Source organism: Loxodonta africana, chromosome 11 (assembly GCF_030014295.1).
Source record: "Loxodonta africana isolate mLoxAfr1 chromosome 11, mLoxAfr1.hap2, whole genome shotgun sequence".
Classification (NCBI taxonomy): Eukaryota; Metazoa; Chordata; class Mammalia; order Proboscidea; family Elephantidae; genus Loxodonta; species Loxodonta africana.
Window position 1 is genome coordinate 108326541 of NC_087352.1, and position 26169 is coordinate 108352709.

A 26169-nucleotide genomic window follows, 5' to 3' on the forward strand; every position below is an offset into this window, starting at 1 on the left:
GAAATCTTGTCCTGAATGCTACCACCAGCCCCGCCAGAGTCACACCAGGGGATAGTGCCTGAGGGGCACCGATTCCCACTGAGTCAGGTCCAGCAACTCCTTGCTGCTTCTGATATGTCTCTCCCTCCCCCGGCCACTCAGTCCAATTTCTTTGAGTTTGATGTTCAGTGCTCCTAGCTTGTCATATATATAATCGATTCACTTGTTTTTTGGTGGTCTTTGTTGTTTTTTTGTTGTTGTAAGAGGGATTACCAGAATCATCTTGACTACTCCACCATCTTGTCCCCACCTTAGTAGCTTTCTTTTGGATTCTTTGGGATTTTCCACATGTAGAATCATGTCATCTGTGAATAGAGATTGTTTTACTTCATTCTTTCCATGCTCTTTATTTCTTTTTCTTGCCTAATTACTTTGGCCGAACATTCAGTGCAATGTTGAATAGCAGTGGGGAAAGCAGACATCCTTGTCTTGTTCCTAATCTTTGGGGAGAAAGCTTTCAGTCTTTAATATTGAGTATGATGTTAGCTGTTAGTTTTTCATAAACATCTTTGATCATGTTGAGAAACATTCCTTCTATTCCTAGCTTGTGGAGTGTTTTTATCATAAAAGCATGTTGGATTATGTCAAAAGCCTTTTCTGTATCATCTGAGATGATTATGTATTTTGTTTTGTTTTTTCCCCTTTGTTCTATTAATGTTGAATAATACAATTGTGGAGACCCTGGTGGCATAGTGGTTAAGTGCTGCTACGGCTGCTAACCAAGAGGTCGACAGTTCAAATCTGCCAGGCAGTCCTTGGAAACTCTATAGGACAGTTCTACTCTGTCCCATTTAGGGTCACTATGAGTCCGAATCAACTTGACGGCAGTGGGTTTTATTACAATTGTTGCTTTTCTTATGTTGAGCCTTCTTTGGATTCCTGGGATGAATTGTAATTAGTCATGGTGTGTAATCCTTCTACCATGGTGTTTGATTCACTTTTCCAGTATTTTGTTGAGGATTTTTACATTTGTATTCATGAAGGATATTGATCTGTAATTTGCTTTCCTTGTGGTGTCTTTGTCTTTGGTATCAGGGTAAAGTGGCCTTACAGAATGAGTTAGGAAGTGTTCCCGCCTCTTCTATTTTTGGAAGACTTTGAGCAGGATTGACTTTAATTCTTTAAATGTTTGAAATGTTAGAATCATTAGTGAAGCCATCTGGTCCTGGACTTATCTTTCTTGGGAAGCTTTTTGTTCCTAATTTAATCTTTTTACTTGTTTTAGGTCTGTTGAGATTTTCTTTTTCTTCTTGAGTCAATTTACATAATTTGTGTGTTTCTAGGAATTTGTCCATTTCAACTAGATTATCTGATTTTTTGGTATGCAATTGTTCCTTGTATTCTGTTATAATTCTTTTTCTTTCTGAAAGATCACAGCCTTGAAAACCTTGTGGAGCAGTTCTACTCTGCGCACATGGGGTCACCATGAACCAGGATCAACTAGATGGCAATTAACAACAACAACATCAAGGTTGGTAGTAATGTCTCCACTTTCATTTCTGACTTTTGCCATCTGCATCTTCTTTTTTCCTTAATAGTCTAGCTAAAGCTTTGTCAATTTTAGTGATTTTTTCAAAATTGACTTTTGGTTCCTTTGATTCTCTTTATCAGTTTTCTTTACTCTATTTCTTTTATTTTTGCTCTAATCTTTATTATTTCTTCCTTTTGATAGCTTTAGGTTTAGTTTGCTCTTCTTTTCCTGGTTCCTCAAAGTAAAAAGTTAGGTTATTGATGTGAGATTTTTTTTTTTTGAAAGGTAATGTCTCGCATATTTAATATTGAATTTGCCATTTCTAAAATAAAATTTTTAAACACGCAAAGCACCCATTGCATTATCTAATTGTCTCGATCTTTGGTGACAGATATTCCAGACAGAAAAATATCTTTCGTTTGCATTTTGAATTGACATTCATCAAATTGTTAAGAGTATGTCAAAGCATGTCTTCAGGTTGGGTATTAGGGTATATGTTGCTTCATATAGGCTCACTTTTTTTTTTTTTATTTCATTGTGCTTTAGGAGAAAGTTTATGAACAAATTTGTTTCTCATTTGAAAATTTATACACAAATTGCTTTGTGACATTGGTTACAATCTCCACAATCTATCAGCACTCTTTCCCTTTCCCTTTATACCCCAGGTTCCCTGCGTCCGTTTGTCTAGTGTTCACTTCCTGCTTTCTCGTCTTTGTTTTTGGGCAGGTGTTGCGCTATTGGTCTCATATAGTTCGTTGAACTAAGCAGCATGTTCTTCACATTTGTTATTGTTTGTTTTATAGGCCTGTGTAATCTTTGGCTGAAAGGTGAACTTTGAGACTGGCTTCAGTTCCAAGTTAGCAAGGTGTCAAGGGACCATAGCCTCAGGGGTTCCTCCAGTGTCTGTCAGACCACTAAGTCTGGTCTTCTTGTGAATTTCAGTTTTGTTCTACATTTTTCTCCCTCTCTGTCCGGGACACTCTACTGTGATCCCTATCAGAGTGGTTGGTGTTGGTAGCTGGGCACCACCTAGTTCTGGGCTCAGGCTGGTGAAGACTGTGGTTCATGTGGTCTATTAGTCCTTTGGACTAATATTTTTCTTGTGTCTTTGCTTTTCTTCATTCTCCTTTGCTCCAGATGGATGGGACCAATAGCTGTATCTTAGATGGCCACTTGCAAACTTTTAAGACCCCAGATGCTACTCATCAAAGTAGGATGTAGATCATTTTCTTTATTAACTATGCTATGCGAGTTGATCTAGATGTCCCCCAAGATCATGGTCCCTAGCCCTCAACCCCGGTAGCTCGGTCCCTCAGGTGTTTGGATGTGTCTGGGAAGCTTATATGACTTTCCCTATATTATGTGTTGTCTATCCCTTCACCACAGTTAACAATTGTCTACTACCTAGTTAGTGATTTTACCTCCCGAGCCCCTCCCCTCTTGTAACCATCAAAGATTATGTGTGTATGTGTGTGTGTGTGTGTAAACCTTTTCTTGAGTTTTTATAATAGCAGTCTCATAAATATTTGTCCTTTTGTGACTGACATTTCACTCAGTATAATGCCCTCGATATTCATCCATGTTGTAAGATGATCTGTGGGTTCATCATTACTCTTTATCATTGTGTAGTATTCCATCCTGTATATGTACCCTAATTTGTTTATCCATTCTTCTGTTGATGGGCATATAGGTTGTTTCCATCTTTTTGCTATTGTGAATAATGCTGCAATGAACACAGTGTGCATATGTCTATTCATGTCACAGCTCTTATTTCTCTAGTATTGGGATTGCTGGATCATTTGGTATTTCTATTTCTAACTTTTTAAGGAAGCACCGTATCTTTTTCCATAGTGGTCGTACCATTTGCATTCTCACCAGCAATGCATAAGAGTTCCAGTCTCCCCACAACCTCTCCAACATTTGTTATTTTCTAGGTTTTTTTTTAATTAGTGCCAGTAATGTCAGGGTGAGATGGTATCTCATTGTAGTTTTGATTTGCAAGTCTGTAAAGGCCAATGATCGTGAGCATTTCCTCACGTGTCCATTAGCTGCCTGAATGTCTTCTTAGTTAAAGTGTCTGTTCATATTCTTTGCCCATTTTTTAATTGGATTATTTGTCTTTTTGTTAGTGAGGTGTTGAAGTGTTCTTAGAGGTTAGGCCCTTGTCAGATATATCATAGCCAATTTTTATTTTCCCAATCTGTAGGTTCTCTTACTCTTTTGGTGAAGCCTTTTGATGTGCATAACTATTTAATTTTTAGGAGCTCCCAGTTATCTGGTTTATCTTCTGGTGTTTGAGCATTGTTGGTTACGGTTTGTATTCTATTTATGCCACATGTTAAGGCCCCTAGCATTGTCCCTATTTTTTCTTCCATCATCTTTATCATTTTAGGTTTTATATTTAGGTACCTGATCCATTTTGAGTTAGTTTTTGTGTATAGTATGAGTTATGGGCACAGTTTCTTTTCCTTTTTTTTTTTTTACAGGTGGACATTCAGTTTTGCCAGCACCATTTGTTAAAAAGACTGTCCCTTCCCCATTTAATGGGCTTTGGTCCTTTGTCAAAGGTGGCCACAAGTGGATGGATTTATGTCTGGATTCTCAGTTCTGTTCCATTGATCTATGTGTCTGTCATTGCACCAGTACCAGGCTGTTTTGACTACCATGGCTGTATAATTGGTTCTGAGATCAGGTGGTGCGAAGGCCTCCTACTTTGTTCTTTTTCTTCAGCAATGCTTTGCTTATCTGGGGTTTCTTTTCTTTCCATATAAAGTTGGTGATAAGTTTTTCCATCCCGATAAAGAATACTGTTGGTATTTGGATCAGAATTGCATTATATCTATAGATCACTTTGGTGGGCAGGATTGACATTTTCCAATGTTGAGTCTTCCTATCCATGAGCATGGTATGTTTTTCAATTTACGTAGTTCTCTTTTAGTTTCTTGCAGTAGTGTTTTGTAGTTCTCTTTGTGTCTGGTCAGATTTATTCTTAAGTATTTTATCCTTTTAGGGGCTATTATAAATAGTATTGTTTTCCTGGTTTCCATTTTGTAGTTCTCTTTTTGGTGTACAAGAACACAACTGAATTTGGTATGTTGATCTTGTATCCTGCTACTCTGCTGAATCTTTCTATTAGTTCTAGTAGTTTTTTTGTGTGGAATCTTGGGGTTCTGTATGTATAGAGTCATATCTGTGAATTGGGATTGTTTTACTTCTTCCTTTCCAATTTAGACAGCTTTTTTTTTTTTTTTTTCCTTATTGCTCTAGCTAGGACTCCAGCACAATGTTAAATAAGGACAATCTTCTTTTTTAATGTAGATGCTTACAGCTATAAATTTTCCATTGTACACTGCGTTCACTGCATCCCATAAATTTTGGTATCCTGTCTACATGTTTTCATTTGTCTTAATGTGTTTTCTAATTTCCCTTGTGATTTCTGCTTTGACCCATTGTTTGTTTAGGAGTGTGTTGTTTAATTTCCACATCTTTGTTAATTTTCCTGTTTTCTTTTTGTTATTGATCACTAGTTTCATTCCATGATGGTCAGAAAAGACACTTTTTATGATTCCAGCATTTTAAAATTTATTAAGACTGGATTTGTGGCCTAACAAGATCGTATCCTAGATAACAATTCATGTACATTTGAGAAGAATATTCTGCTGTTGTTAGGTAGAATGTTCTATGTAAGTCTTGAAGTTAGGTCTATTTGGTTTGTAGTATTGTTCAAGTCTTCTGTTTCCTTATTGATATTCTTCCTAAATGCTCTATCCATTATTGAAAGTGATGTGTTGAAGTATCCAACTATTATTGTAGAACTGCCTATTTCTCCCTTCAATCCTGTCAATGTTTGCTTCATATATTTTGGGGATCTACTGTTTTACTGTTAGGTGCATATATGCTTATAATTGTTATATCTTCTTACTGAATTGCCCCTTTAATCAATATATAATGTCTTTCTTGTAACAGTTTTTTCTTAATGTTAGTGTAGCCACCCCAGCTCTCTTTTGGTTACTGTTTGCATGGATTATTTTTTTCATCCTTTCACTTTCAATCTGTTTGTGTTTTTTGATTTAAAATGAATCTCCTGTATACAGCATACAATTGGATTTTTTTTTTTTTTTTTTTTTGATTTATTCTGCCAGCCTCTGCCTTTTTGCTTGGAGAGTTTAATCCATTACATTTAAAGGAATTACCAATGAGGAAGGACTTAACTTCTGCAGTTTTACTCTTTGTTTTGTGTGTCTTCTATACTTTTCTGTCCTTTGTTTCCTCCATTACTTTCTTTCATTGTGTTTAGTTGATTTTTTTTGTAATGAACCATTTTGATTCTAGTCTCATTTCCTTTTGTGTATACTTTTTAGATGTTTTATTTGTTGTTACCATGAGTATTAAACATCCTAAATTTATAACAATCTCCTTTGAATTGATGTCCACATAACTTGAATAGTATACAGAAGCTCTGCTCCTATCCAAAGGAGTTTAAATATCGTGCTAAAATTCTGTTTCCCCTTATATTTTAGTTGTCACAAATTGTACCTTGTGTGTCCGGTAACATAGGCTTCTAATTTTTTATGCATTTGTCTTTTAAATCATGTAGTGCATAAAAAGTGGAGTCATTGTTGTTAGCTGCCATCAAGTCAACTCCAACTCATGGCAACCTTATGTATAACGGAACTAAATGTTGCCCAAACCTGTACCGTCTTCATGATCATTGGCATGTTTGAGTTCATTATTGTAACTATTGTTCAATCTATCTCATTGAGGGTTTTCTTCCTTTTCACTAATGCTCTACTTTACCAAACTTGATGTCCTTTTCTAGTGATTGGTCTTTCCTGATGACATGTCCAAAGTAAGTGAGCCAGTCTCACCAATCTTGCTACTAAGGAGCATGCTGGTTGTATTTCTTCTAAGACTGCTTTGTTCATTTTTCTGGCAGTGCATGGTATAGTCCATGTTCTTTGCTAGTACTGCAATTCAAATGCATCTGTTCTTCTTTCTTCCTTTTTCATTGTCACTTTTGCATGTATATGAAGTGATTGAAAAGATTATGGCTTGGGTCAGTTGCACCTTAGTCATCAAAGTGACATCTTTTCTTGTTAAAACTTTGAAGAAGTCTTTTGCCACAGATTTACCCAACGCAATACATCATTCGATTTCTTGACTGCCACTTTCATGGACACTGATTGTTGATCAAATTAGAATGAAATCATTGGCAACATCAATATTTTCTTCATTTATTATGATATTGTTTATCGGTTACAAACCAAAATTACAATAATACTGGCTTTTGCAGTATTATTATTATTATAACACTTATCTTTACTGGGAATCGTCATTTCTTGACACACCTTTGATTTACTTTCTAGTGTACTGTCATTTCTACTTGGGGGCTCTTTTTCAGCTCTTCTCGTAGGGCAGATCAGTGGTATCAAACGCCTTCAGCTTTTGTTTTTCTGGGAATGTCTTATTTTCTCCCTAATTTTTGAAGGATAATTTTGCTGGATATAGAACTCTTGGTTAACAGTTCGTGTGTTTATTTTTTCAGTGTTTTATGTATGTTATCCCACTGCCTTCTGGCCTCCATGGTTTCTGAGGAGAAATCAACTGTCAATCTTACTGAGGATCCCTTGAATGTAATGAGTCATTTCTCTCTTGCTGCTTTCAAGATTCTCTTTTTGGCTTCCGTTTTCAATGGTTTGGGTATTTTTTGAGTTTATCCTTCTTGGAATCCATTGACCTTCTTAGATGTGTAGATTCATGTTTTTCATCCAATTTTGGAAGATTTGGGCCATTACTTCTTCAAATATTCTTTCCTTCCCTTTCTATCTCTATTCCCCTTCTGGGATTCCCATAATGCTATGTTGGTTTGCTTGATGGTGTGCCACAGTTCCATTAGGCTTTGTTCATTTTTCTTCATTCTTTTTTCCTTTTGCTCCTTGGACTTGATGATTTCAATTGTCCTGTCTTCAAATTCACTTATTCTTAAGCCAGCTTAAATCAGCCGTTGAATCCCTCCAGTGGATTTTTTATTTTTGTTATTGTACTTCTCAGCTCCAGTATTTCTGTTTGGTTCCTTCTTTAAATTTCTATCTATTTATTGATATTCTTTTTTTGTTCCTGTATCATTTTCCTGATTTCCATTAGTCTTTTTTTTTTTTTTTTTTTAATCCATGTTTTCCTTTTAAAGTCCTTGTCTGGTAAATCCATTATTTGGACTTCCATGGGGACTGTTTCTGTCACTTTAATTTGTTCTTTTGAATGGGCCATCTTTTCCTGTTTCATCATATGCCTTGTGATTTGTTGTTGTTGTTGAAATTGGAACATCTGAATATTATAATGTAACTCAGGAAATCAGATTCTTTCACTTCCTACAGGTTTGTTTTGCTTTGTTTTTTTTTTGATTGTTGAAAGTTGTAATTGACTTTTCCAAACTATTTTTTAGAGAGTGTATTCCTTAATGTGTGTGGCCGCCGAAGTCTCTGTTCCTTTACTTGATGTTCAACTAGTGTTTTGGCAGATATTTCTTTAAATGCTAGCAGCAAAAGCAAATGAAACAAATAGCAAGAAGAAACAAAAACAAACAACCCCCCCACACACACACACACATACCCACCACCTCTCTCTGTCTTTGTAGATTGGCTCTGCACTCAGGCACTCCTTTAAGAATTATCCGGGCTTACAATGACCCTAAAGGGTAACTCAAGGTGAAAGCTTAGGGTTTTTTCAGATGCTTTTTGAACGTGCGTCTTGCCCGGGGTACATGCGTGGCTTTCTAAATATCCCCTTATACAGGAGTGCTTTTGAATGTCCTAATTTCAAAAAAAACACTCCCTGACTTTTCCTTCCCACCTTTATGTGATCTATGGTATGTCTCAACTGCGGTGTTTGCCTCAGGTGGCTTCAGATTGTTTGCCTACATCAGAATATTTTTTGAGTAATGTCCACTGCTTTTCTGCCCTGAGTGCATTCCAAGATAGGTGAAACAAATGAACGCCTTGCATCAGTCCTTCAGGCCTCCAGACAGGTTAGAACAACAAACTCAGTAATTTGCTAATAAGGTTCTGCTCTGCTCCCTCCAGAATCAAGCACCTGGAAACATGAGTTGCTGTCTTTAAGACTGCTGCCAGGCTGGAGGAGGGATGAGACAAGGGCAAGTGAAAGTACCACAGAGTTTTCCCATTTTGAACTTATTTTTCTTGATTCAGCATTCACTTGGTTGCTGTAAACCTTTGTTTTCCAGCATTCTGACAAAGTTGGTTCTGACAGCTTCTGCTTGTTTTTCTGGGGGGTAGAGAGGCTTGGAGCTGGCTACTTCATCATCTTGCTGACATCACTCCTGAAAGCGTCTTTTTAACAGCTCGTATTTTCCCTTCGGTTTCCTGGTCCCTATGCAGAAGCCACTTTAGGAAATTTGGCTCAACCATAAAGTTGGTTTTAACTTTTCAGGAGAGATTATGTTGGGAGAAATAGCTTCAGTTTTGAGAGGTTTTTTTTTTTTTTTTTTTTTTTTTAAGTGCTCTGAGCCCTGTCTTCTCTTGGAGTATGAACAGTCCAGTGTTACAATCACCTAATTCCCCTTCTTGCCAGGTGACATTCTCCATCCACCCTCACCCAGCAGAGCTGGTAGAGAATCAAGGGCATGTGGGTAATGCCTTTGCCTCTTCCCATCACAGCCGAGCTGGAGGTCACTCGGATTATCATCATCATTGTGGTGGTCACAGTGATGGTTGTGGTCATCATCTGCCTGCTAAACCATTACAAAGTCTCTGCTGGGCGAAGAGGGATGGAGGATTAAACCTGGCAAGAGGGGGAATTAGGTGATGGTGACACTGGGCTTTTCATGTCCCCAAAACAGACAGAGCTCAGAGCACCTGCTCAGCAGGGAGAGGCTGGCCTGAGGACCAAGTGTCTGTGACACTCACTGGACCTGCACTGTGACATCCCACATGGAGAATGGGGAAAATGACCCCACAGCATCTCAGAAGGCTCTAACAGGGTCGATTGAATATTCATAAGGCCGATTTCAGTATAAAATGGCCAAGACAAACTTTATGAAATGCATTAGGCTGAGCACAAGAGCGCAGTTGGAATGAGCCCCCAGCAAGGGCCTCCCTTTCTTCAAGATGCTATTACAGTGTCCAGGCCTGACAATGGCCTGGATTTAATGTCATGTGGGAGCCAGAGCACAGACTTCAAAATTTCACAACCTTGCATTGAGTCCCAGCCCAGTCGTGTGCTTGCTTTATGGGGGTACCTTCATTTCATCTTCTTTAAAATGGATATTAAAATTCTGTGAGGACCCAGTGCATGCAGGGGCCTTCCCTGTTGGTAATTGCAATTACTGTAACACCTCAAGGAGGCAGGTAGTCATGAGAACAAGAGCTGGTAGAGCATCAGGGGCATATGGCTAACGCCTTTTCCTCTTCCCATTCCAGCGGAGCTGGAGTTTGCTCAGATCATCATCATCATTGTGGTGGTCACGGTGATGGTCATAGTTATCGTCTGCCTGCTGAACCATTACAAAGTCTCCACGCGATCCTTTATCACCCGTCCGGGTCAGAGCAGGAGGCAGGAGGAGGGGCTGCAGCCGGTGAGTCCAGGCCTCAGGCCGCATCTGCAGGAGCTGCCATGGCCTCTGCCTGAGGCCCCAAAGGTTGGGCCAAGTGCCCACCAGCCACAACGCCATTCACACAGCCCCATCCTTATCAGTCCATGCAGTGCAGAGGCACTGCAAAGCTTTTTACTGAAGGCCGACACACTTGCAGAAAAGTGCACGTTACAAACCAAACACACCTGTGTCACCAGCACCCAGTCAAAGAAGAGAACGTGCCTGAAGCCCTCTCAGACCGCTGTAGCCACTGTCCCCAGAGCCACCTCTGCCTTGACCTCTACTAGCACAGGTGGGCTCTACTTCGTTTGAATCTTGTGTGAACAAAAACATACAGCAGGCACTCACTCTCCCATGTATGACTTCTTTCACTTGGCACTCTTCTTGTAAGATCCTCCATGTTGTTTTAAGTCTGGTCCTGGAGGTGTCCCAGTGGTCAATAAGGCCTTTCAGTGTCACTACAAGTGTCTGCAGGTACTGCTATGCTCAACAGTAACATGGGTGTGGCTGAGCAGAAAGGGACAGTAAGAGCAACGGATACCTGCAGTCCTCGCCGCTCGGTTCCAAGGTGGGGTTGGGCTGTGCGGGGGTCCTCAAAGAACAGCCCATCAGAGTATCTCCAGGCTGTTGTCTTTTCGGGTTCCTAGGTACATCTTGACCCAAATCACCTTTCTCCCCTGGGAAATAAAAGGCCAATATTCAGTTAAAGTGATCTACTGTCTGTACCTGGAGACCAAGGCCACTGAGACTTATTATTCCAAGAAGCTTTTATAATCTGTGATTCTGGCAACTTTCAGTGGTGGGTACAGTTAGGCGAATATGAATTCTTGGCTTCATGGTGGGCACAGAAGGCAGAATCTCCAGACCCCCATTCTCTGTGGTGTGCCAGGTGGCAGGGAGACACTCTGGCTGTAGCCTTTGCAGAGCATCAGCTGGCCCTGCCTCCAGCCCCGCTGTGGGAGTGTGGCCATGCTGCTGTCGCAGCAGGTATATGGAAATAAGGCAGACGTATGGACATGTTCCCTGGTTCCGCCTTGAGGAAGACCCTCCCACTCTCTATTACCCCTTCTTTTCCTCAGCCTGGACCCCGAGCCTCCTCCCAAAAAAAAAAAAAAAAAAAAAAAAAACAGTGCTGTCGAGTCGATTCCGCACTGCTTTTCATGCCCAAGTGGCCTTGGTCCCACAGGGGTTCTGGTCCCCAATGAGCCCCCTGAGATGGCAGTTCACCTTGGCATCTGGATCCTATAGCTGCCCTGCTGTGGTGCAAAGATAGTTCCAGCACCTGGAACTGGTGGGGCTGATTCTTCTATAGTTCTGAACGTTAACTACACACAACTCCCCAGAGTTTAAGTGTCACAACAGCAGAGTTTCAGAGCTACAGAAGCATTGGCCATCACATAAAGATGAGGCAGAGACTGGAGTGATACGTCTACGAGTTAAGGAATGCCAGGGATCTGCAACTATCACCAGGCGCTAGGAGAGAGGCATGGAACAGATTCTCCCTCATAGTCCTCAGAAGGAATCAACGTGGCAGACAGCTTGATATTGGACTCCTAGCTTCCAGAACTATGAGACCATACATTTCTGTTCTTCTAATCCACCCAGTTTGTGGTACTTTGGCACAGCAGCCCTAGGAAAATAAACAATAATGTAAGCAATGAAAAATGGAACTGGGAAAAGTAGGATAAATTGTTAGGAGTGTAATTACCTCATTTATCATAGTAGGGAGTCAATCCATGCTATCTAAAGTTGAAACTCATAGTTAAAACAAAAAAAGCATTGGCCATGATGACTTTGCCCCAGGCTTGATGCAAGGACTGTGAACACTGACCTCCAGCCTTGGGGCATATAAAAACAGTCCCATTCACCCATTATTGTCAACAACAGGCAGTCCCCAAGAATATACACATCACAGGATACAAATTTATGAAAGTCCCCGGTCTTACACTGCCTCTTCCATGAACACCAAAATGCTAGGAGCTTAATAGTGATGAAAGTATCACATTGATTAAGGGTAGGGTTACACAGCCAATTATTGTAATTGCTGCCAATAAGTTGTACACATATAAAAAGTTGACTTGGCAAAAGTTGTGTAATAGATATATTTACAAGAATGACAAAAAAAAAAAAAAAGAGTAGCTGCTGAGGCTGCTTATGTACAAACACCTCATGGGATTTTTTCCTTATTTTGGAGGTTTAGGGTCATGGTTTCATGGGACATCCCAGTTAATAGGCCTAATAACATGTTTAGTACTCTGTTCTACCTCCTAGTTCATTGTGTAGTGCCTGGGGTCTTAAAAGCATGCAAGCAGCCATCCAAAGCACAACAGTCAGTCTCAATTTGCCTGGAACAACAGACGAAGAAGGAGAATCAGGAATAGGAGGAAGATATGGAATGTATGGCTTATTGTCTTCATGAACAACTGCCTCCTTTGCCATGACATCAGAAGAACTGCATGGTTCCTGGCTACCATTACTGAACATTTTGATCAAAGATTCCACAGAAGAATCCTGATCAAAAGTTGGAAAATGCCCAACAGTGTTTCAAATTCTTATGGACTCTAGACTTTCTGGAACCATGGAGGGTAGATGAACCCCTGAAACTATTACCATAAAATAATCCTTAAACCTTGAACCAAAAATATCCCCTGAAGTCATCTTAAAACTGACTAGTTTAGCTTAACTGGTAGAAAGGGTCTGCCTTGAGCATTATGCTCTTTTAAGAACTGTTTATATGGGATCATATTTACAACAACTCAAAAAATGAGATAAGAACTTTTGGGGGCAAGGAGTTTATGTTAATGAGGGGCAAACAACCCAGAAAAGGAGTTTGAGAATTACAACTTGAAGAGTGTAATCAATGTCACTAAATTGTACATGTACAAACTGTTAATTTAAAATTCAAAAGTGCTAAGAGCCCCCTGAACACAGGTAACGGAGTTCTTTTCTGTTCCTTTGTGTGTGCTATCTCTGCACCTGGACTCTGGTCAGGCCCCTGCCCTCCCCACCACCTTTAGCCCACGCACCCCTCACTCCTTGCACACCTCTGTTTCCCTAGAGCCCCTGCACTCCCTGCCTCACACACCCCGCCCATCATTCTTTCAGACTTGCCTTAGGAAGCATCTTCTTCCTTTCTTCCCTGACTGCCTTGCTTGGGCTACATGACTCCTTCCTCTGTTCTCGTTGTTTATACCTCATTACTGCAACACTGCCCCTGTGCCTCTCCCTCCATCAGGCAGAGCTTGTTCTGCAGAGATGACCGTGAAGGCACAGTCATGCCCTCCTAGCAGGCCCAGCAGGAGAATAGTTTTTAAAAGGAAAAAGAAAACACATTTATATTTGTCCTTCTTTTAGGGCAAAAAAGCAAAAATATAAATGTGTTTTCCCTTGGAATGTGTTTTTATTTCCTTCAAGAGTGGGTCTCCCTTCCCTGAAGTCAGGGAGGTGACATGGTGACTGTAAAGGTCCCTTCAGGCTTCGCACCCCCTAAAGTTTGCCATCAAGTTGATTCCAACTCATAGCAACCATATAGCACAGAGTAGAATTGCACCCCCCCCCCACCATGTGTCTGTCAGTTTGTCGTACTGTGGGGGCTTGCGTGTTGCTGTGATGCTGGAAGCTATGCCACCGGTATACAGATACCAGCAGGGTCACCCATGGAAGATAGGTTTCAGCTGAGCTTCCAGACTAAGACAGACTAGGAAGAAGGACCCAGCAGTCTACTTCTGAAAAGTATTAGCCAGTGAAAGCCTTATAAGTAGGAGCGGAACACTGTCTGATACACTACTGGAAGATGAGCCCCCCAGGTTGGAAGGCACTCAAAAGATGACTGGAGAAAAGCGGCCTCCTCAAAGTAGAGTTGACCCTAATGACGTGGTTGGAGTAAAGCTTTCAGGACCTTCATCTGCTGATGTGGCACGACTCAAAATGAGAAGAAACAGCTGCAAACAACCATTAATAATCGGAACCTGGAATGTACGAAGTATGAGTTTAGGAAAATTGGAAATCATCAAAATGAAATGCATAAACATAGGTATCCTAGGCATTAGTGGGCTGAAATGGGCCGGTATTGGCCATTTTAAATTGGACAATCAAATAGTCTACTATGCTGAGAATGACAACTTGAAAAGGAATAGTGTTGCATTCATCGTCTAAAAGAATATTTCAAGATCTATCCTGAAGTACAACACTGTCAGTGATAGGATAATATCCATACACCTACAAGGAAGACCAGTTAATATGACTATTATTCAAATTTACACACCAACCACTAGGGCTAAAGATGAAGAAATAGAAGATTGTTATCAGCTGCTGCAGTCTGAAATTGATCGAACATGCAATCAAGATGCATTAGTAATTACTGGTGATTGGAATGTGAAAGTTGGAAACAAAGAAGGGTCAGTATTTGGAAAATATGACCTTGGTGATAGACACAATGCCGGAGATCAAATGACAGAATTTTGCAAGACCAACGACTTCTTCATTGCAAATACCTTTCTTTTGCTGACATAAAAGGCAACTACACACATGGACGTCGCCAAATGGAACACACAGAAATCATATTGACTGTATCTGTGGAAAGAGACCATGGAAAAGCTCAATATCATCAGTCAGAACAAGGCCGGGGCCGACTGTGGAACAGACCATCAACTGCTCATATGCAAGTTCAAGCTGAAACTGAAGAAAATCAGAGCAAGTCCACGAGAGCCAAAATATGACCCTGAGTATATCCCACCTGGATTTAGAGACCATCTGAAGAATAGATTTAACACCGTGAACACTAGTGACAGAAGACCAGACAAGATGTGGAATGACATCATCCATGAAGAAAGCAAGAGGTCATTGAAAAGACAGGAAAGAAAGAAAAGATCAAGATGGATGTCAGAGGAGACTCTGAAACTTGCTCTTAAACGTTGAGCAGCTAAAGCAAAAGGAAAAATTGATGAAGTAAAAGAACTGAACAGAAGATTTCAAATGGCGGCTCGAGAAGACAAAGTAAAGTATTATTATGATACGTGCAAAGAGCGGGAGATGGAAAACCAAAAGAGAAGAACATGCTCAACATTTCTCAAGCTGAAAGAACTGAAGAAAAAATTCAAGCCTCGAGTTGCAATAGTGAAGGATTCTATGGAGAAAATATTAAACGACGCAGGAAACATCAAAAGAAGATGCAAGGAATACACAGAGTCATTATACCAAAAAGAATTAGTTGATGCTCAACCATTTCAAGAGGTGGCATATGATCAGGAAGAAGTCTAAGCTGCTCTGAAGGCATTGGTGAAAAACAAGACTCCAGGAATTGATGGAATATCAATTGAGATGTTTCAACAAACAGATGCAGTGCTGAAGGTGCTCACTTGTCTATGCCATGCTTCCTGGCCAACTGACTGGAAGAGATCCATATTTATGCCTATCCCCAAGAAAGGTGATCCAACCAAATGTGGAAATTATAGAACAATATCATTAATATCACATGCAAGCAAAATTTTGCCAAAGATCGTTCAAAAACGGCTGCAGCAGTATATCAACATGGAACTGCCAGAAATTCAGGCCAGTTTCAGAAGGGGGCATGGAACCAGGGATATCATTGCTGATGTCAGATGGATCCTGGCTGAAAGCAGAGAATACCAGAAGGATGTTTACCTGTGTTTTATCGACTATCCAAAGGCATTCAACTGTGTGGATCATAACAAATTATGGATAACATTGCTAAGAATGGGAATTCCAGGCCACTTAATTATGCTCATGAGGAACCTTTACTTAGGTCAAGAAGCAGTTGTTCAGACAGAACAAGGGAATACTGATTGGTTTAAAGTCAGGAAAGGTGTGCATCACGGTTGTATTCTTTCACCATACCTATTCAATCTGTATGCTTAGCAAATAATATGAGAAGATGGCCTATATGAGGAAGAACGGGGCATCAGGATTGGAGGAAGACTCATTAACAACCTGCATTATGCAGATGACACACCCTTGCTTGCTGAAAGTGAAGCGGACTTGAAGCACTTACTAATGAAGATCAAAGACCACAGCCTTCGGTGTGCATTGCACTTCAACGTAAAGAAAACAAAAATCCTCACACCTGGACCAATGAGCAACATTATGATAAACGGAGAAAAGATTGAAGTTGTCAAGGATTTCATTTTACTCGGATCCACAATTAACAGCCATGGAAGCAGCAAGAAATCAAAAGACGCATTGCATTGGGTAAATCTGCTGCAAAGGACCTCATTAAAGTGTTGAAGAGCAAAGGTGTCACCTTGAAGGCTAAGGTGAGCCTGACCCAAGCCATGGTATTCAATCGCATCATATGCACATGAAAGCTGGACAATGAATAAGGAAGACCGAAGAAGAATTGACGCCTTTGAGTTGTGGTGTTGGTGAAGAATATCGAATATACCATGGACTGCCAAAAGAACGAACAAATCTGTCTTAGAGGAAGTACAACCAGAATGCTCCTTAGAAGCAAGAATGGCGAGACTGAGTCTTACATACTTTGAACATGTTGTCAGGAGGGATCAGTCCCTGGAAAAGGACATCATGCTTGGCAAAGTACAGGGTCAGTGGAAAAGAGGAAGACCTTCAACGAGGTGGACTGACACAGTGGCTGCAACAATGAGCTTGAGCATAACAACGTTTGTAAGGATGGCGCAGGACCGGGCAGTGTTTCGTTCTGTTGCGCATAGAGTCACTATGAGTCGGAACCAACTCGACAGCACCTAACAACAACAACAACAACAAGAACTGCCCCTGGGTACAGTCAGAAGCTGGTGATGTCTTTATCACTGTCTATTCCCCTGAGAGCTTCGTGCTGAGATTCAAGCCTCACACAGCACTTCGCTGCTTTATATTTGTTTTTGTGTGACCCTGGCCTGCTACTTCTTAAGGCCTGGATTTCGCTCTTCAATAAAATGGGAATGTGGATATTGCACAGCTTGCAATAGACTGTGTTTGATGGTTCAAAGTTTCATAAAATTCAAGGTACACTTTAAACAGTTACAAGAGACAGTTCAGTGCCAGACCCTTGCTCATTTCATTACTAGGAATATTAGCCTAGTTTATAACTTTGAGAAAGTCCGTGGTGGTGCAAACAGTTTGAACTTAACTACTAACCTAAAGTTTAGTGATTTGAACCCACTCGGTGATATCATGGAAGAAAAGCCTGGCCATCTGCTTCTGTGAAGATTACAGCCAAGAAAACCCTATGGAGCAGTTCTACTCCAACACGCATGGGGTCTCCGTGAGTTGGAATTGACTCCAAGGCAGTAGGTTTTATTTTTTTATAGCTCAAAAAAAAAAAAAAGGGAAGAGAACAGGTGAGGAAGAGAATTTCCTCCTCTCTGGATACAAATACAGCCCTAGATAATATTGTAGGTGGGGCCACAGCTCCGTTTCTCTGCCCATCCTGCTCCTCCAAGCCTCCTGTCTTCGCAGGAACCTCTCAGGGCGTCATCTATCACAGTTGCCTACTTCCCTTCCTAACGCCTTCTAGGAAATACCAGTTCCCTTATTACAGCATTAGGAAAACAACTGACTAGTTTACACCAGGGGCTCTCAGCCAGGGGTGATTGTGCCCCTGGGGGACATTTGGCAGCATCTGGAGGAGTGGGTTGTCACAGCTGACAGCTGGGGAGGAGGTGCTATAGGGATGCTGCCAAACATTCCACAATATGGGACTTCCCCCCTCCAACAAAGAATGACCTGGCCCAAATGTCGATAGATGGAGAAGCCCTGAGCATACCCAGTGCTGCTCGCCACCCTTCCCCAGCATCCCTGGCCTTGCTGTGGTCAGATTCCAAAACATGTCTCTCAGGCTGGCTCTGGGGCACACAACTGAAGGACGAGAACAGTTTCAGCAGCCCTGGGGGAGATACTGGGGTCCACAGAGGCCTGGCATGACCAGAGGGTCCTCCTTGGGTCTCTGCCTTGGGAGCAGTCTCCCTGGGCGAAGTCTGCCTTCCTCCGTCTGTCATCATCTACAAAGCACCTGCTTTGAGCCAGATGCTGAGTAAGGAATGAAGAGAGAAGACAAGGGAGCTCCTTGCACTCCGCCCTTTCCTGCGGCCACCTAGCTATGGCAGAGCCCCACTGCCATTTTCCAGATCTTACTGGGGAGATTCAGGGTCTCAGGTGTCCTTCCATGTATGTGGGGTAGGGCAGAAGTGTCTGGGACAGGGCCCCTTAGCCAGTGCCCCAGCCCTATCTGGGCCAATGTGCACTGGGTATGCACTGAACGCTGCCCTCTCAGGTTGCTCCCCCCACCCAGAACCCCTCAGCATCCACAAGTGACTGCCAGAACCTCCCTGCCTTCTGTGAGGGGGTTGCAAGGAGGGGATTGACTGGACATGGCCACACAGAAGGGGAAAGACCTTACTGTCTGTGATAAAGTATGTTGGTAATTACCCTCCTTGGCTTCCCTGCGGGGCTGTGAGGATTCATGAAATGCCCCTGGGAAGAAAGTCACTGGTGAAGATGAATGTATGGTTTTGGTTGCTGCTGTTGGTGGAGTTTCTTCTGTGAATCAGAGCACTTGAGTGCTCCTGACATGCCCCTTGTTCTTGTCAGTACCCACACCCCAGGCTCTCTCCCCAGCGGTTAGCACCCAGCAGGAGCATGAAGGGTGCTGTGGCTCCAGGACTCCCTCTTGCCACTTGTCTGTATGGAACCAGAAGGTCTCTCAGAATGAAGCTTCTCCTTCTCAGGCTGTGATTGGGGTGCCTCACTTCTAGGGGAGGTCCTTTTGGTCCTATTTTTATTACAGTGCCACAGGAGGGCTTCATTAGCAAGCCACCAAAAGATGTATTTAAATTGGTGTGAGAAGGGCAGGGGCCTAATTTATCAGCTTCTGGGTGGTTTGGTTTAACACTGTTGATTTATTTTTATGTGTCTACTGGAAGACTGGAAGACTTACAGTCAAGATGGAAAATTGCTATTAGGGAAATATCAGAAAGGTGTTGGGTTTTATTTTAGAGGAGCCTGGGATATTGATGTCCTGACCTGGTTGTGGTCACTGCACTATCTGGCGTGTGCTGGCCACTATGGCTCATAGGGTGCTCCACTTCAACCAAAGGGAAAGCAAAACTGCAGTTAATAAAATAAAATCCCACTAGCTCTGAGTATCCTGGGCTCTCAGGAAGAGTGTTGTTCTTGAAAGTGACAGTTGGACCGAATGCTTTCTTGGACCCTTCCCCATCTGAGCCAGACCCCTGATGTTGCTGTGAGGGCTTTGTCCTAAAGGTGCCTCCTCAGCCACAGAGGGCCCTGGCTGGTCGTGGCACCACCACCCTTATGCCTGCTCCCCAACCATGCCTGTCTCTTCCTTCTCTCGCTCCCAAGAGATGTATGTGGGAAGAGCAGCATCCTGTGCCCCAGGACACCTCTGGCCAGGGCAATTTTGATAGGCCTGCATGGGAGGCCCAGCTGCTAGCTGCCAGTGTCCTAAGCTGAGGGTGCATCTGTGTTCTGAGACCCTATTCCAGGAGAGCTCTATGGATGGGGTGATGCTGCCCCTGAAGAAGCAGTTATTTCCAGGTGAAAATGAAAAACAGTGACCCAGGCTTAAATTAAACTACAAGAAAAAAAAAAACCAAACCCAGTGCAGTTGAGTTGATTCTGACTCATAGCAACCTTATAGGGGTAGAACTGCCCCATAGAGTTTCCAAGGAGTGCCTGGCGGATTCAAACTGCCAACCCTTTGGTTAACAGCCATAGCACTTACTTAACCGCTATGCCACCGGGGTTTCCCAAACTACAAGAGAAGCAGACACTTACATGGTGGCACCCAGCATTGTGGTTTGTAACGGAAACTCTGTGTATACTTTCTCAGGTAGTACAGGTTTGGTTTGTGATAGACCAATTTACTTGATTACAGAGCTTTGAGACTGTCTAGAATTCTTTTCATTATCTTAGGCTATCAAGTAGCAGGAAACAACAACGGGGCATAAATATTCCAGCCACAACCCTGAGAGGTGTTTGAACAAATTGCTGGTGTCTTTCTTGCCAGAGCCAGAGAGGGCCCGGTGGCCTCTCCTACTCATCCCCCCAACTCGGCTGCTCCCATCCAGCCCCGGTCCTCGTCCTGGAGAGTTCTGGTCCTGGGAGTCCTGGTTCTGGAGGTCCTAGCTCTGGGTGTCCTGGTCTTGGGGGTGCTGCTCCTGGGGTTCCTCACCTTTGGGGTCCTGTCGTGGGAGAGTAGTGAGGGGCAGCAATGGGAGTGGTGGTTGGCCATCTATGAAGGAGGAGCAGAGACATTCTACATAGTTTGAACCATACGAAATTTTGATATTTAGCCATTTTTGACCTATAAAAACAGCAAATTAAATTTAAAAATTAATGTAAGAAGTCTTGTCAGGCATTTTTTTATTACCAGCTGCTTCGGGTGCTCAATGATTGAGAAAATGCAAACACCTGGGCCTCCCCGCCAAAAAGATTTTCAGCAGCTCCGAGGGAGGAACCTCAGGGAGGGCGCTGGCATGGAGAGCTGGTGTCCCCCAGCTCTGGTGGTGCAGAAAACTGCTCTTTCAGTCACCCAGAATGACTGAAGTTAGCAGAGTGACCAGGAGTTGGTTTGTCTCATAGAGTATTTTAACAAACTTGATCCAACTTTCAAAAAGTGGGTGATTTCACTTAAAAATTAGAGCACACAGCTTCTCTTGAAGACAGGGCATTGGGCAGCCTGGGCTGTACCAGTCTGGCACCGTGGCTGTCAACTGCGCGCCCTCTACCGGGCCGGACTGTCCACTGCAGCCTGCCTGGAGGAGCCCCCATGCGGGGGATAGCCCCCAGCCACTTACAGGTCTGCGTGGTCGCGCTTGTTGCCGCTTTTTAGAGAAAATATTCCTGTCTTGTTCCTCCGCCACAGGGTAAAAACAAGCTAGACGGGAGGCCTCGGCTGCCTCGTGAACAGCCTTCCCTGAGCAGGCAAAGCGTGTCGACAGAGCCCAGCTTTCCCCCAGACGCCGCTCCCCTTTCTTAGCTGGAGCCTGGCCAGGCGCCTGCTCTGGCAGACCTGGCCCCTCGGGGCACAGGCACTGGAGCATCAGTGCTTCCACGGCCAGGGCCCGGGGAGCAAGGGTGGCTCCTGAACCAGAGTGGAGCCTGCAGTCTGGGGACCGCTGGGGCGTCTCTTGCTGTCTGCCCATCTCTTTGCTTTGTGCCCTTTCCCATGCTGCTCAGAGAACAACCGTGCTGTAGACTCCAGCTTGAGGTCACTGAGCATGGTGGTGTGGCGTTGCGCAGCCTGAGCTGGCGTCAGGGACCCTCCACGAAGCTCCGCCCCCAAGGCCCTGCTGGGTCAGAGTCTTCGAGGGGGGCCGCTCAGGAGTCACCGTGCAGCCAGCCGAGGGCGCGCCAGTACAAGTCCCGGCCTTGGGTTCATCCGTGCTGTCTCAGAGAGCTGTCACTGGGTGCCCGTGTCCTCTCACCTCTACCTGTGACGGCCCACCTGCAGAAAAGCATTTAGAAGATGACAAGTGAACCAAAGGGCTTAAGGACGCAGTTGCAATAGGTAAGCCCCGCCACTCAAAATAAAGTAGAGCCACATCCCACCTGGCGTCATTGCGGGGACAAGACGGAAAGGGACATGGGGCGAGGCGGGTGTTCTTTGTGGTGGAGTAAGATTTCTCCCTGACTTCGTGAGCTGCTGAAACTGCATTTCCAGCGGCAGGGCGGCCAGGTGGGCTGCCCAGCTGTCAAACCGGGTGCCGGGTTCCAACCTGGGCAGTGCGCTCTCCCAGTGAGCAAGGGCTCTCAGGGAATCCGGGGGCCAAACTGGCCATTTCAAGGTCTGCCCACAGAGAACGGTGTGTTCACTGGAAGCATTTAGAAGGTAGATGATTTTAACCTAGCTTCAAAGGCTCCTTTCAAGTAAGAGAAGCAGAAGAAGAGAGAGAGAAGCAGGAGGTTGGCTGCTGGGCTGCCATCAAACTGTAGCTGTCCTGCAGCAGACTGTGTGCTCTTTTACTACCAGGTCATCTCCAAGCCTGGGGGCTGCTCAGATGCCCCTCTACTGAGGTTGCTCAGAAGAGTTTTGAAATCACCTTCAGAGCTCTCGGTTCATTTTTATGAAATTTCTCAAGATAAATTTCTTTTTAGTTCTCAATGATGGCCAGCCTTCCTTTTACTTATTTGTTGTAAATAGGATGGATTTGATTTCTGATACCAGCCAAAAATCCATTTAGAGTTAAGTCTTATGAATTATGTGAGTAATCAAGCTAAATGATAATGTTTTGGTGCAAAGCCAAGTGTGACTCAATCAGTGGGACTGATGTGCAAATTACCAACTGATGCTGTAGAGAAAGGTCCGGAAGGATCACAGCAAACTGAGGGCTGCCTCTGGTGAAGGAGCTGGAATTGATGAAGGCAGATGAGGGGTCTTGATCTGTTTTGTTGAAAGTTTTATGGTAAGGATTCATTCATGTATTGTGTCCTCTGCTCACAATAAGCTTATCTGAAGGCAATTCCAATATTTGGAGCATGTGCAGCCTCCCAAGGTAACTCATTTGAACTCATTGAATGGCCTATATTGTGGCAAAGATGTGCTAAAATCAGATTTTTAGATAAAATGTTTGAAAAATTTTATAAACATGTGTAGTAACTTTTTAAATTCTAATGGTAATGTTTGTTTTTAACTTATTCCTTGAAAATCTATAGGGTGTGTATTCTGGAAAATAAAATCTCTTAATTTATTCTAATTTTGGGCTCCCTTTGTTGGGGAGGCATCACAGGGCTGCAAAGATATGCCAAGGAGGGTGGCTGGATCCTGGCTCTGTGTTGGACTCTGATATGACTGCCTAAGCTGATAGTGTGCAGTATGTTACCCAATCTTCGTGGTTCCCAGGGTAGCTTCTCTGTGCAGCTAACTGCTCCCTTTCTTCAGCACCCAGGACAGTGGAGGGTGCCTGGGTGCAGCTCCTCTGCTCGGTTTATCTCCATGGTCATTTTCCTCTACGACTTTCCCTCATGGCTCCATTTCCCTGCCGTAAACTCCACCTATAGAGCTTCCCTGATCCACTGTATTTTCTGGAAATATAAAGGATTTCCTTTCTTTTCTTCCCAACAGACACTCTTTGGATGACTTGTCTTTTCTCTTAAGGGACATGTGCTAGTTGAGTCGCGTTGGAAAAGTCTTGAGAAAAGTCTGATGATAATTCCCAAGGTGAAATAAAGGGGGAAGTGCTGGAGAAAACAGTAATTGCCATCTAGAGATACTGCCTTTACATCCAAGGTGTTGCTGCCATCTAGAGTAGAAAAGACAGTAATACTAAAATTTTGATAGTGGAGAGATTGCATGAAAAAAGAGAATATTGATTTCATCAGAAGATAAATGAGTGGCTCTACATTCAAGGACCAGTTCTTTAATGCTTTAAAATGCTTATCCTGGGACAGAGAGGAGAATGGACTTCCAGATATTTGAAGCCATATAACATATTCATTCCCTGGGAGGAGGCCCTATCTAACATGAGAGCTAACTGGCTTACATCAAAAGCCCTCAAACTGTTTTTGACCATAAAGAACATTAAGAAGCACATTTTAACATCACAAATAAGAATACGCACACAAATAAAACAGAAGTTTCACAAAACTGTACTTATACACAGTGTACTGTCCTAGAGTAAAATCACCACAAAGTAAAGCAAGAAGAAAGATTTTATTCAGCTTCTGTTCCAAGAGGCAAAAGTGGGAAACAGACAAGCATGCTGCCAGGGCCATGCTGCCCGAGTCTGAAGAGTGTTACAGAATCATCAGTACATATTGACATTACAAATGGGTAAAATTAGTAGAAGTTTCACCTTTCCACAGATTAGCTAAAAACTGCTAAATCACCATGATTCTACATTTTGAATCATATTTCTTAATAATCATTGGTACAAGTTTCAATAACAACAGTCAGGAGGGTCTTCACTGGTCCAACAAATCTTACTATTTACTAAATGCTAACAGGAAAAGATAAGCGTGGAAAATACATGGGTCTTTTGTGCCCTAATTGTTTATGTGAAAGTTTTCCTAAAAGATGTTTTCCAAGGTTGTCCTAACTATTTATTTTTATACCTCAGGGCCGAGTTGATGGGTCTTTGTGAGTCCTTGTCGCTCCAGCTGGGTCACATTCTTTATACACAAGGACCAGGAATAATGGTTCCAATTTTAACTCCTAAGTCACTCCCTCCTTTTGATCAGAGATTGGAGATAACACATTGATGATCCAGACCTGGACTTAGTCAGACTCCTAGATGGTGGCCATGGCAGGCTCCTTAAACTCACAGTGCTGTTTTTCTACTGGATACCAGCTGGTTCTTCACCAGGATCTTAAAAGTGAAGTTTCTATCAATCACATTGCAGAAATGAGCAGAATTGATGTACATCAACATTTTAGCCTGATCTTTTGGTTAGCAGATGTAGCTCTTAACCACTATACCACCAGGGTTTCCTTTGTTACTAAACTTCTTAAATTTCATAAATTAATCCGTCAAACTTTAGCCACAACAGATAAACCTTGACCACAACAGATAAAACTTTGATCACATCAAATAAATTCCCTTTTAATAAATCTTTTAAACTTTCTGTCTTTGTTACATTTTAAGTGTCAAAAATAAACACATTTATTAGCAGTCCCAAATATCTCCTCTATGGCATGAAAAGCAAAAGTATATAAACTTAAATGATATTAATATGTATTAACTCAATTTAATATCAGTAAATTATCTAAAGATCTTAAAACTGTTTTTATTGTCTGTATACCACAAAACTTAATTATTGTTTAAATAAAGTTTGTTAAAATATTCTAAATCTTCATTCGATCTTCTACCTTGTACCATTTTTCCAATCTAAGCTTGGAAAAAAAAAAAATTTTTTTTTTTTTTTTTAAGCTTAGCCCTTTAAGGTTTTATCAACTGGTTTTTTATTTTGTTTTCTTTTTAACTCAAAATCTCAGCTCAACAGGACCAATTCATTGATATTCATATGATCTTTTCCTATTTGGGGTGGGTTTTTTCATTGTAATTTTTATCTTTTGGCTTTTTAAAATTCCTCTACAATAGACAGAGCTTGTTTATGGTTCTTTTATGTTGGTTCTTTTGTGTTGGGGATCCACCAAATTTCTGATAAGTGTATTAAGACAGCATTTTTCTTATTTTAACCCTCATCAATGTCTGCTTTATTTATCCTTTCTTAAAAAAATATTTTTTAAAAAATCTCCAAGGAGCCCTGGTGGTGCAGGGGCCAAGTGCTGGGCTGCTCTCTTAGTTATCTAGTGCTCCTATAACAGAAAACCCACAAATGGGTGGCTTTCACAAAGTGAAATTTATTCTGTCACAGTCTAGGAGGCTAGAAGTCAGAATTCAGGACACCAGCTCCAGGGGAATTCTTCCTGTCTCTGTTGGCTGTGGACAAATGTCCTTGGCATCAATTTTCCCCTCATCAAGGAGCTTCTCAGTGCAGGAACCCCGGGTCCAAAGGACACACTGTACTCCTGGAGCTTCTTTCTTGGTGGTGTAATGTGCCCCTGTCTCTCTTTCATATCTCAAAAAAGATTGATTTAAGACACAACCTAATCTTGAAGATTGAGTCCTGCCTCATTAACTTAACTGCCACTAATCCCACCTAATCAACATCATGTTGTTGTTAGGTGTTGTCGAGTCAGTTCTGACTCATAGCAACCCTATGTACTACAGAACGAAACACTGCCCAGTCCTTTGCCATGCTCACAATCGTTGTTATGCGTAAGGGGTCCATGGATTTTGAATTCCTTTTACCCCTGCATAGACCTGTGTGGGCCCATTACAACAGCTTAGGCCCTCATTAGCACAGTACAACAGGGTATACATCTAAAGTCTGACCTCAACTGTATCAGCTATATGGTGGAAAGGCAAGCTCCTGTGTTTGACACCACAAGCAGGGGCCTCACCTACACACATCAGGGGCCTAAGAACTGGTGGCTCCATCCATGCCACCTAGCCACACACAACACGGGTCGAAGAATAAGTATTGCCTCCCAGTCCTTACAGCCAGCATCATTAGGTGCCCATAGCCAGGCTGCAAAATCCACCCACCTACG

At 42.5% G+C, this 26169-nt stretch overlaps 1 protein-coding gene across 1 annotated transcript in view; it reads left to right on the plus strand.

Annotated features, from left to right (window-relative positions):
* The window catches only part of LDLRAD4 (low density lipoprotein receptor class A domain containing 4), a 330574-nt gene that overhangs the window by 291330 nt on the left and 13075 nt on the right, over positions 1-26169 (plus strand). Inside the window, exon 3 of the mRNA XM_064293224.1 lies at positions 9946-10100. Within this exon, the coding sequence (XP_064149294.1) occupies positions 9946-10100 (155 nt within the window). The remainder of the gene's footprint in view (positions 1-9945; positions 10101-26169) is intronic.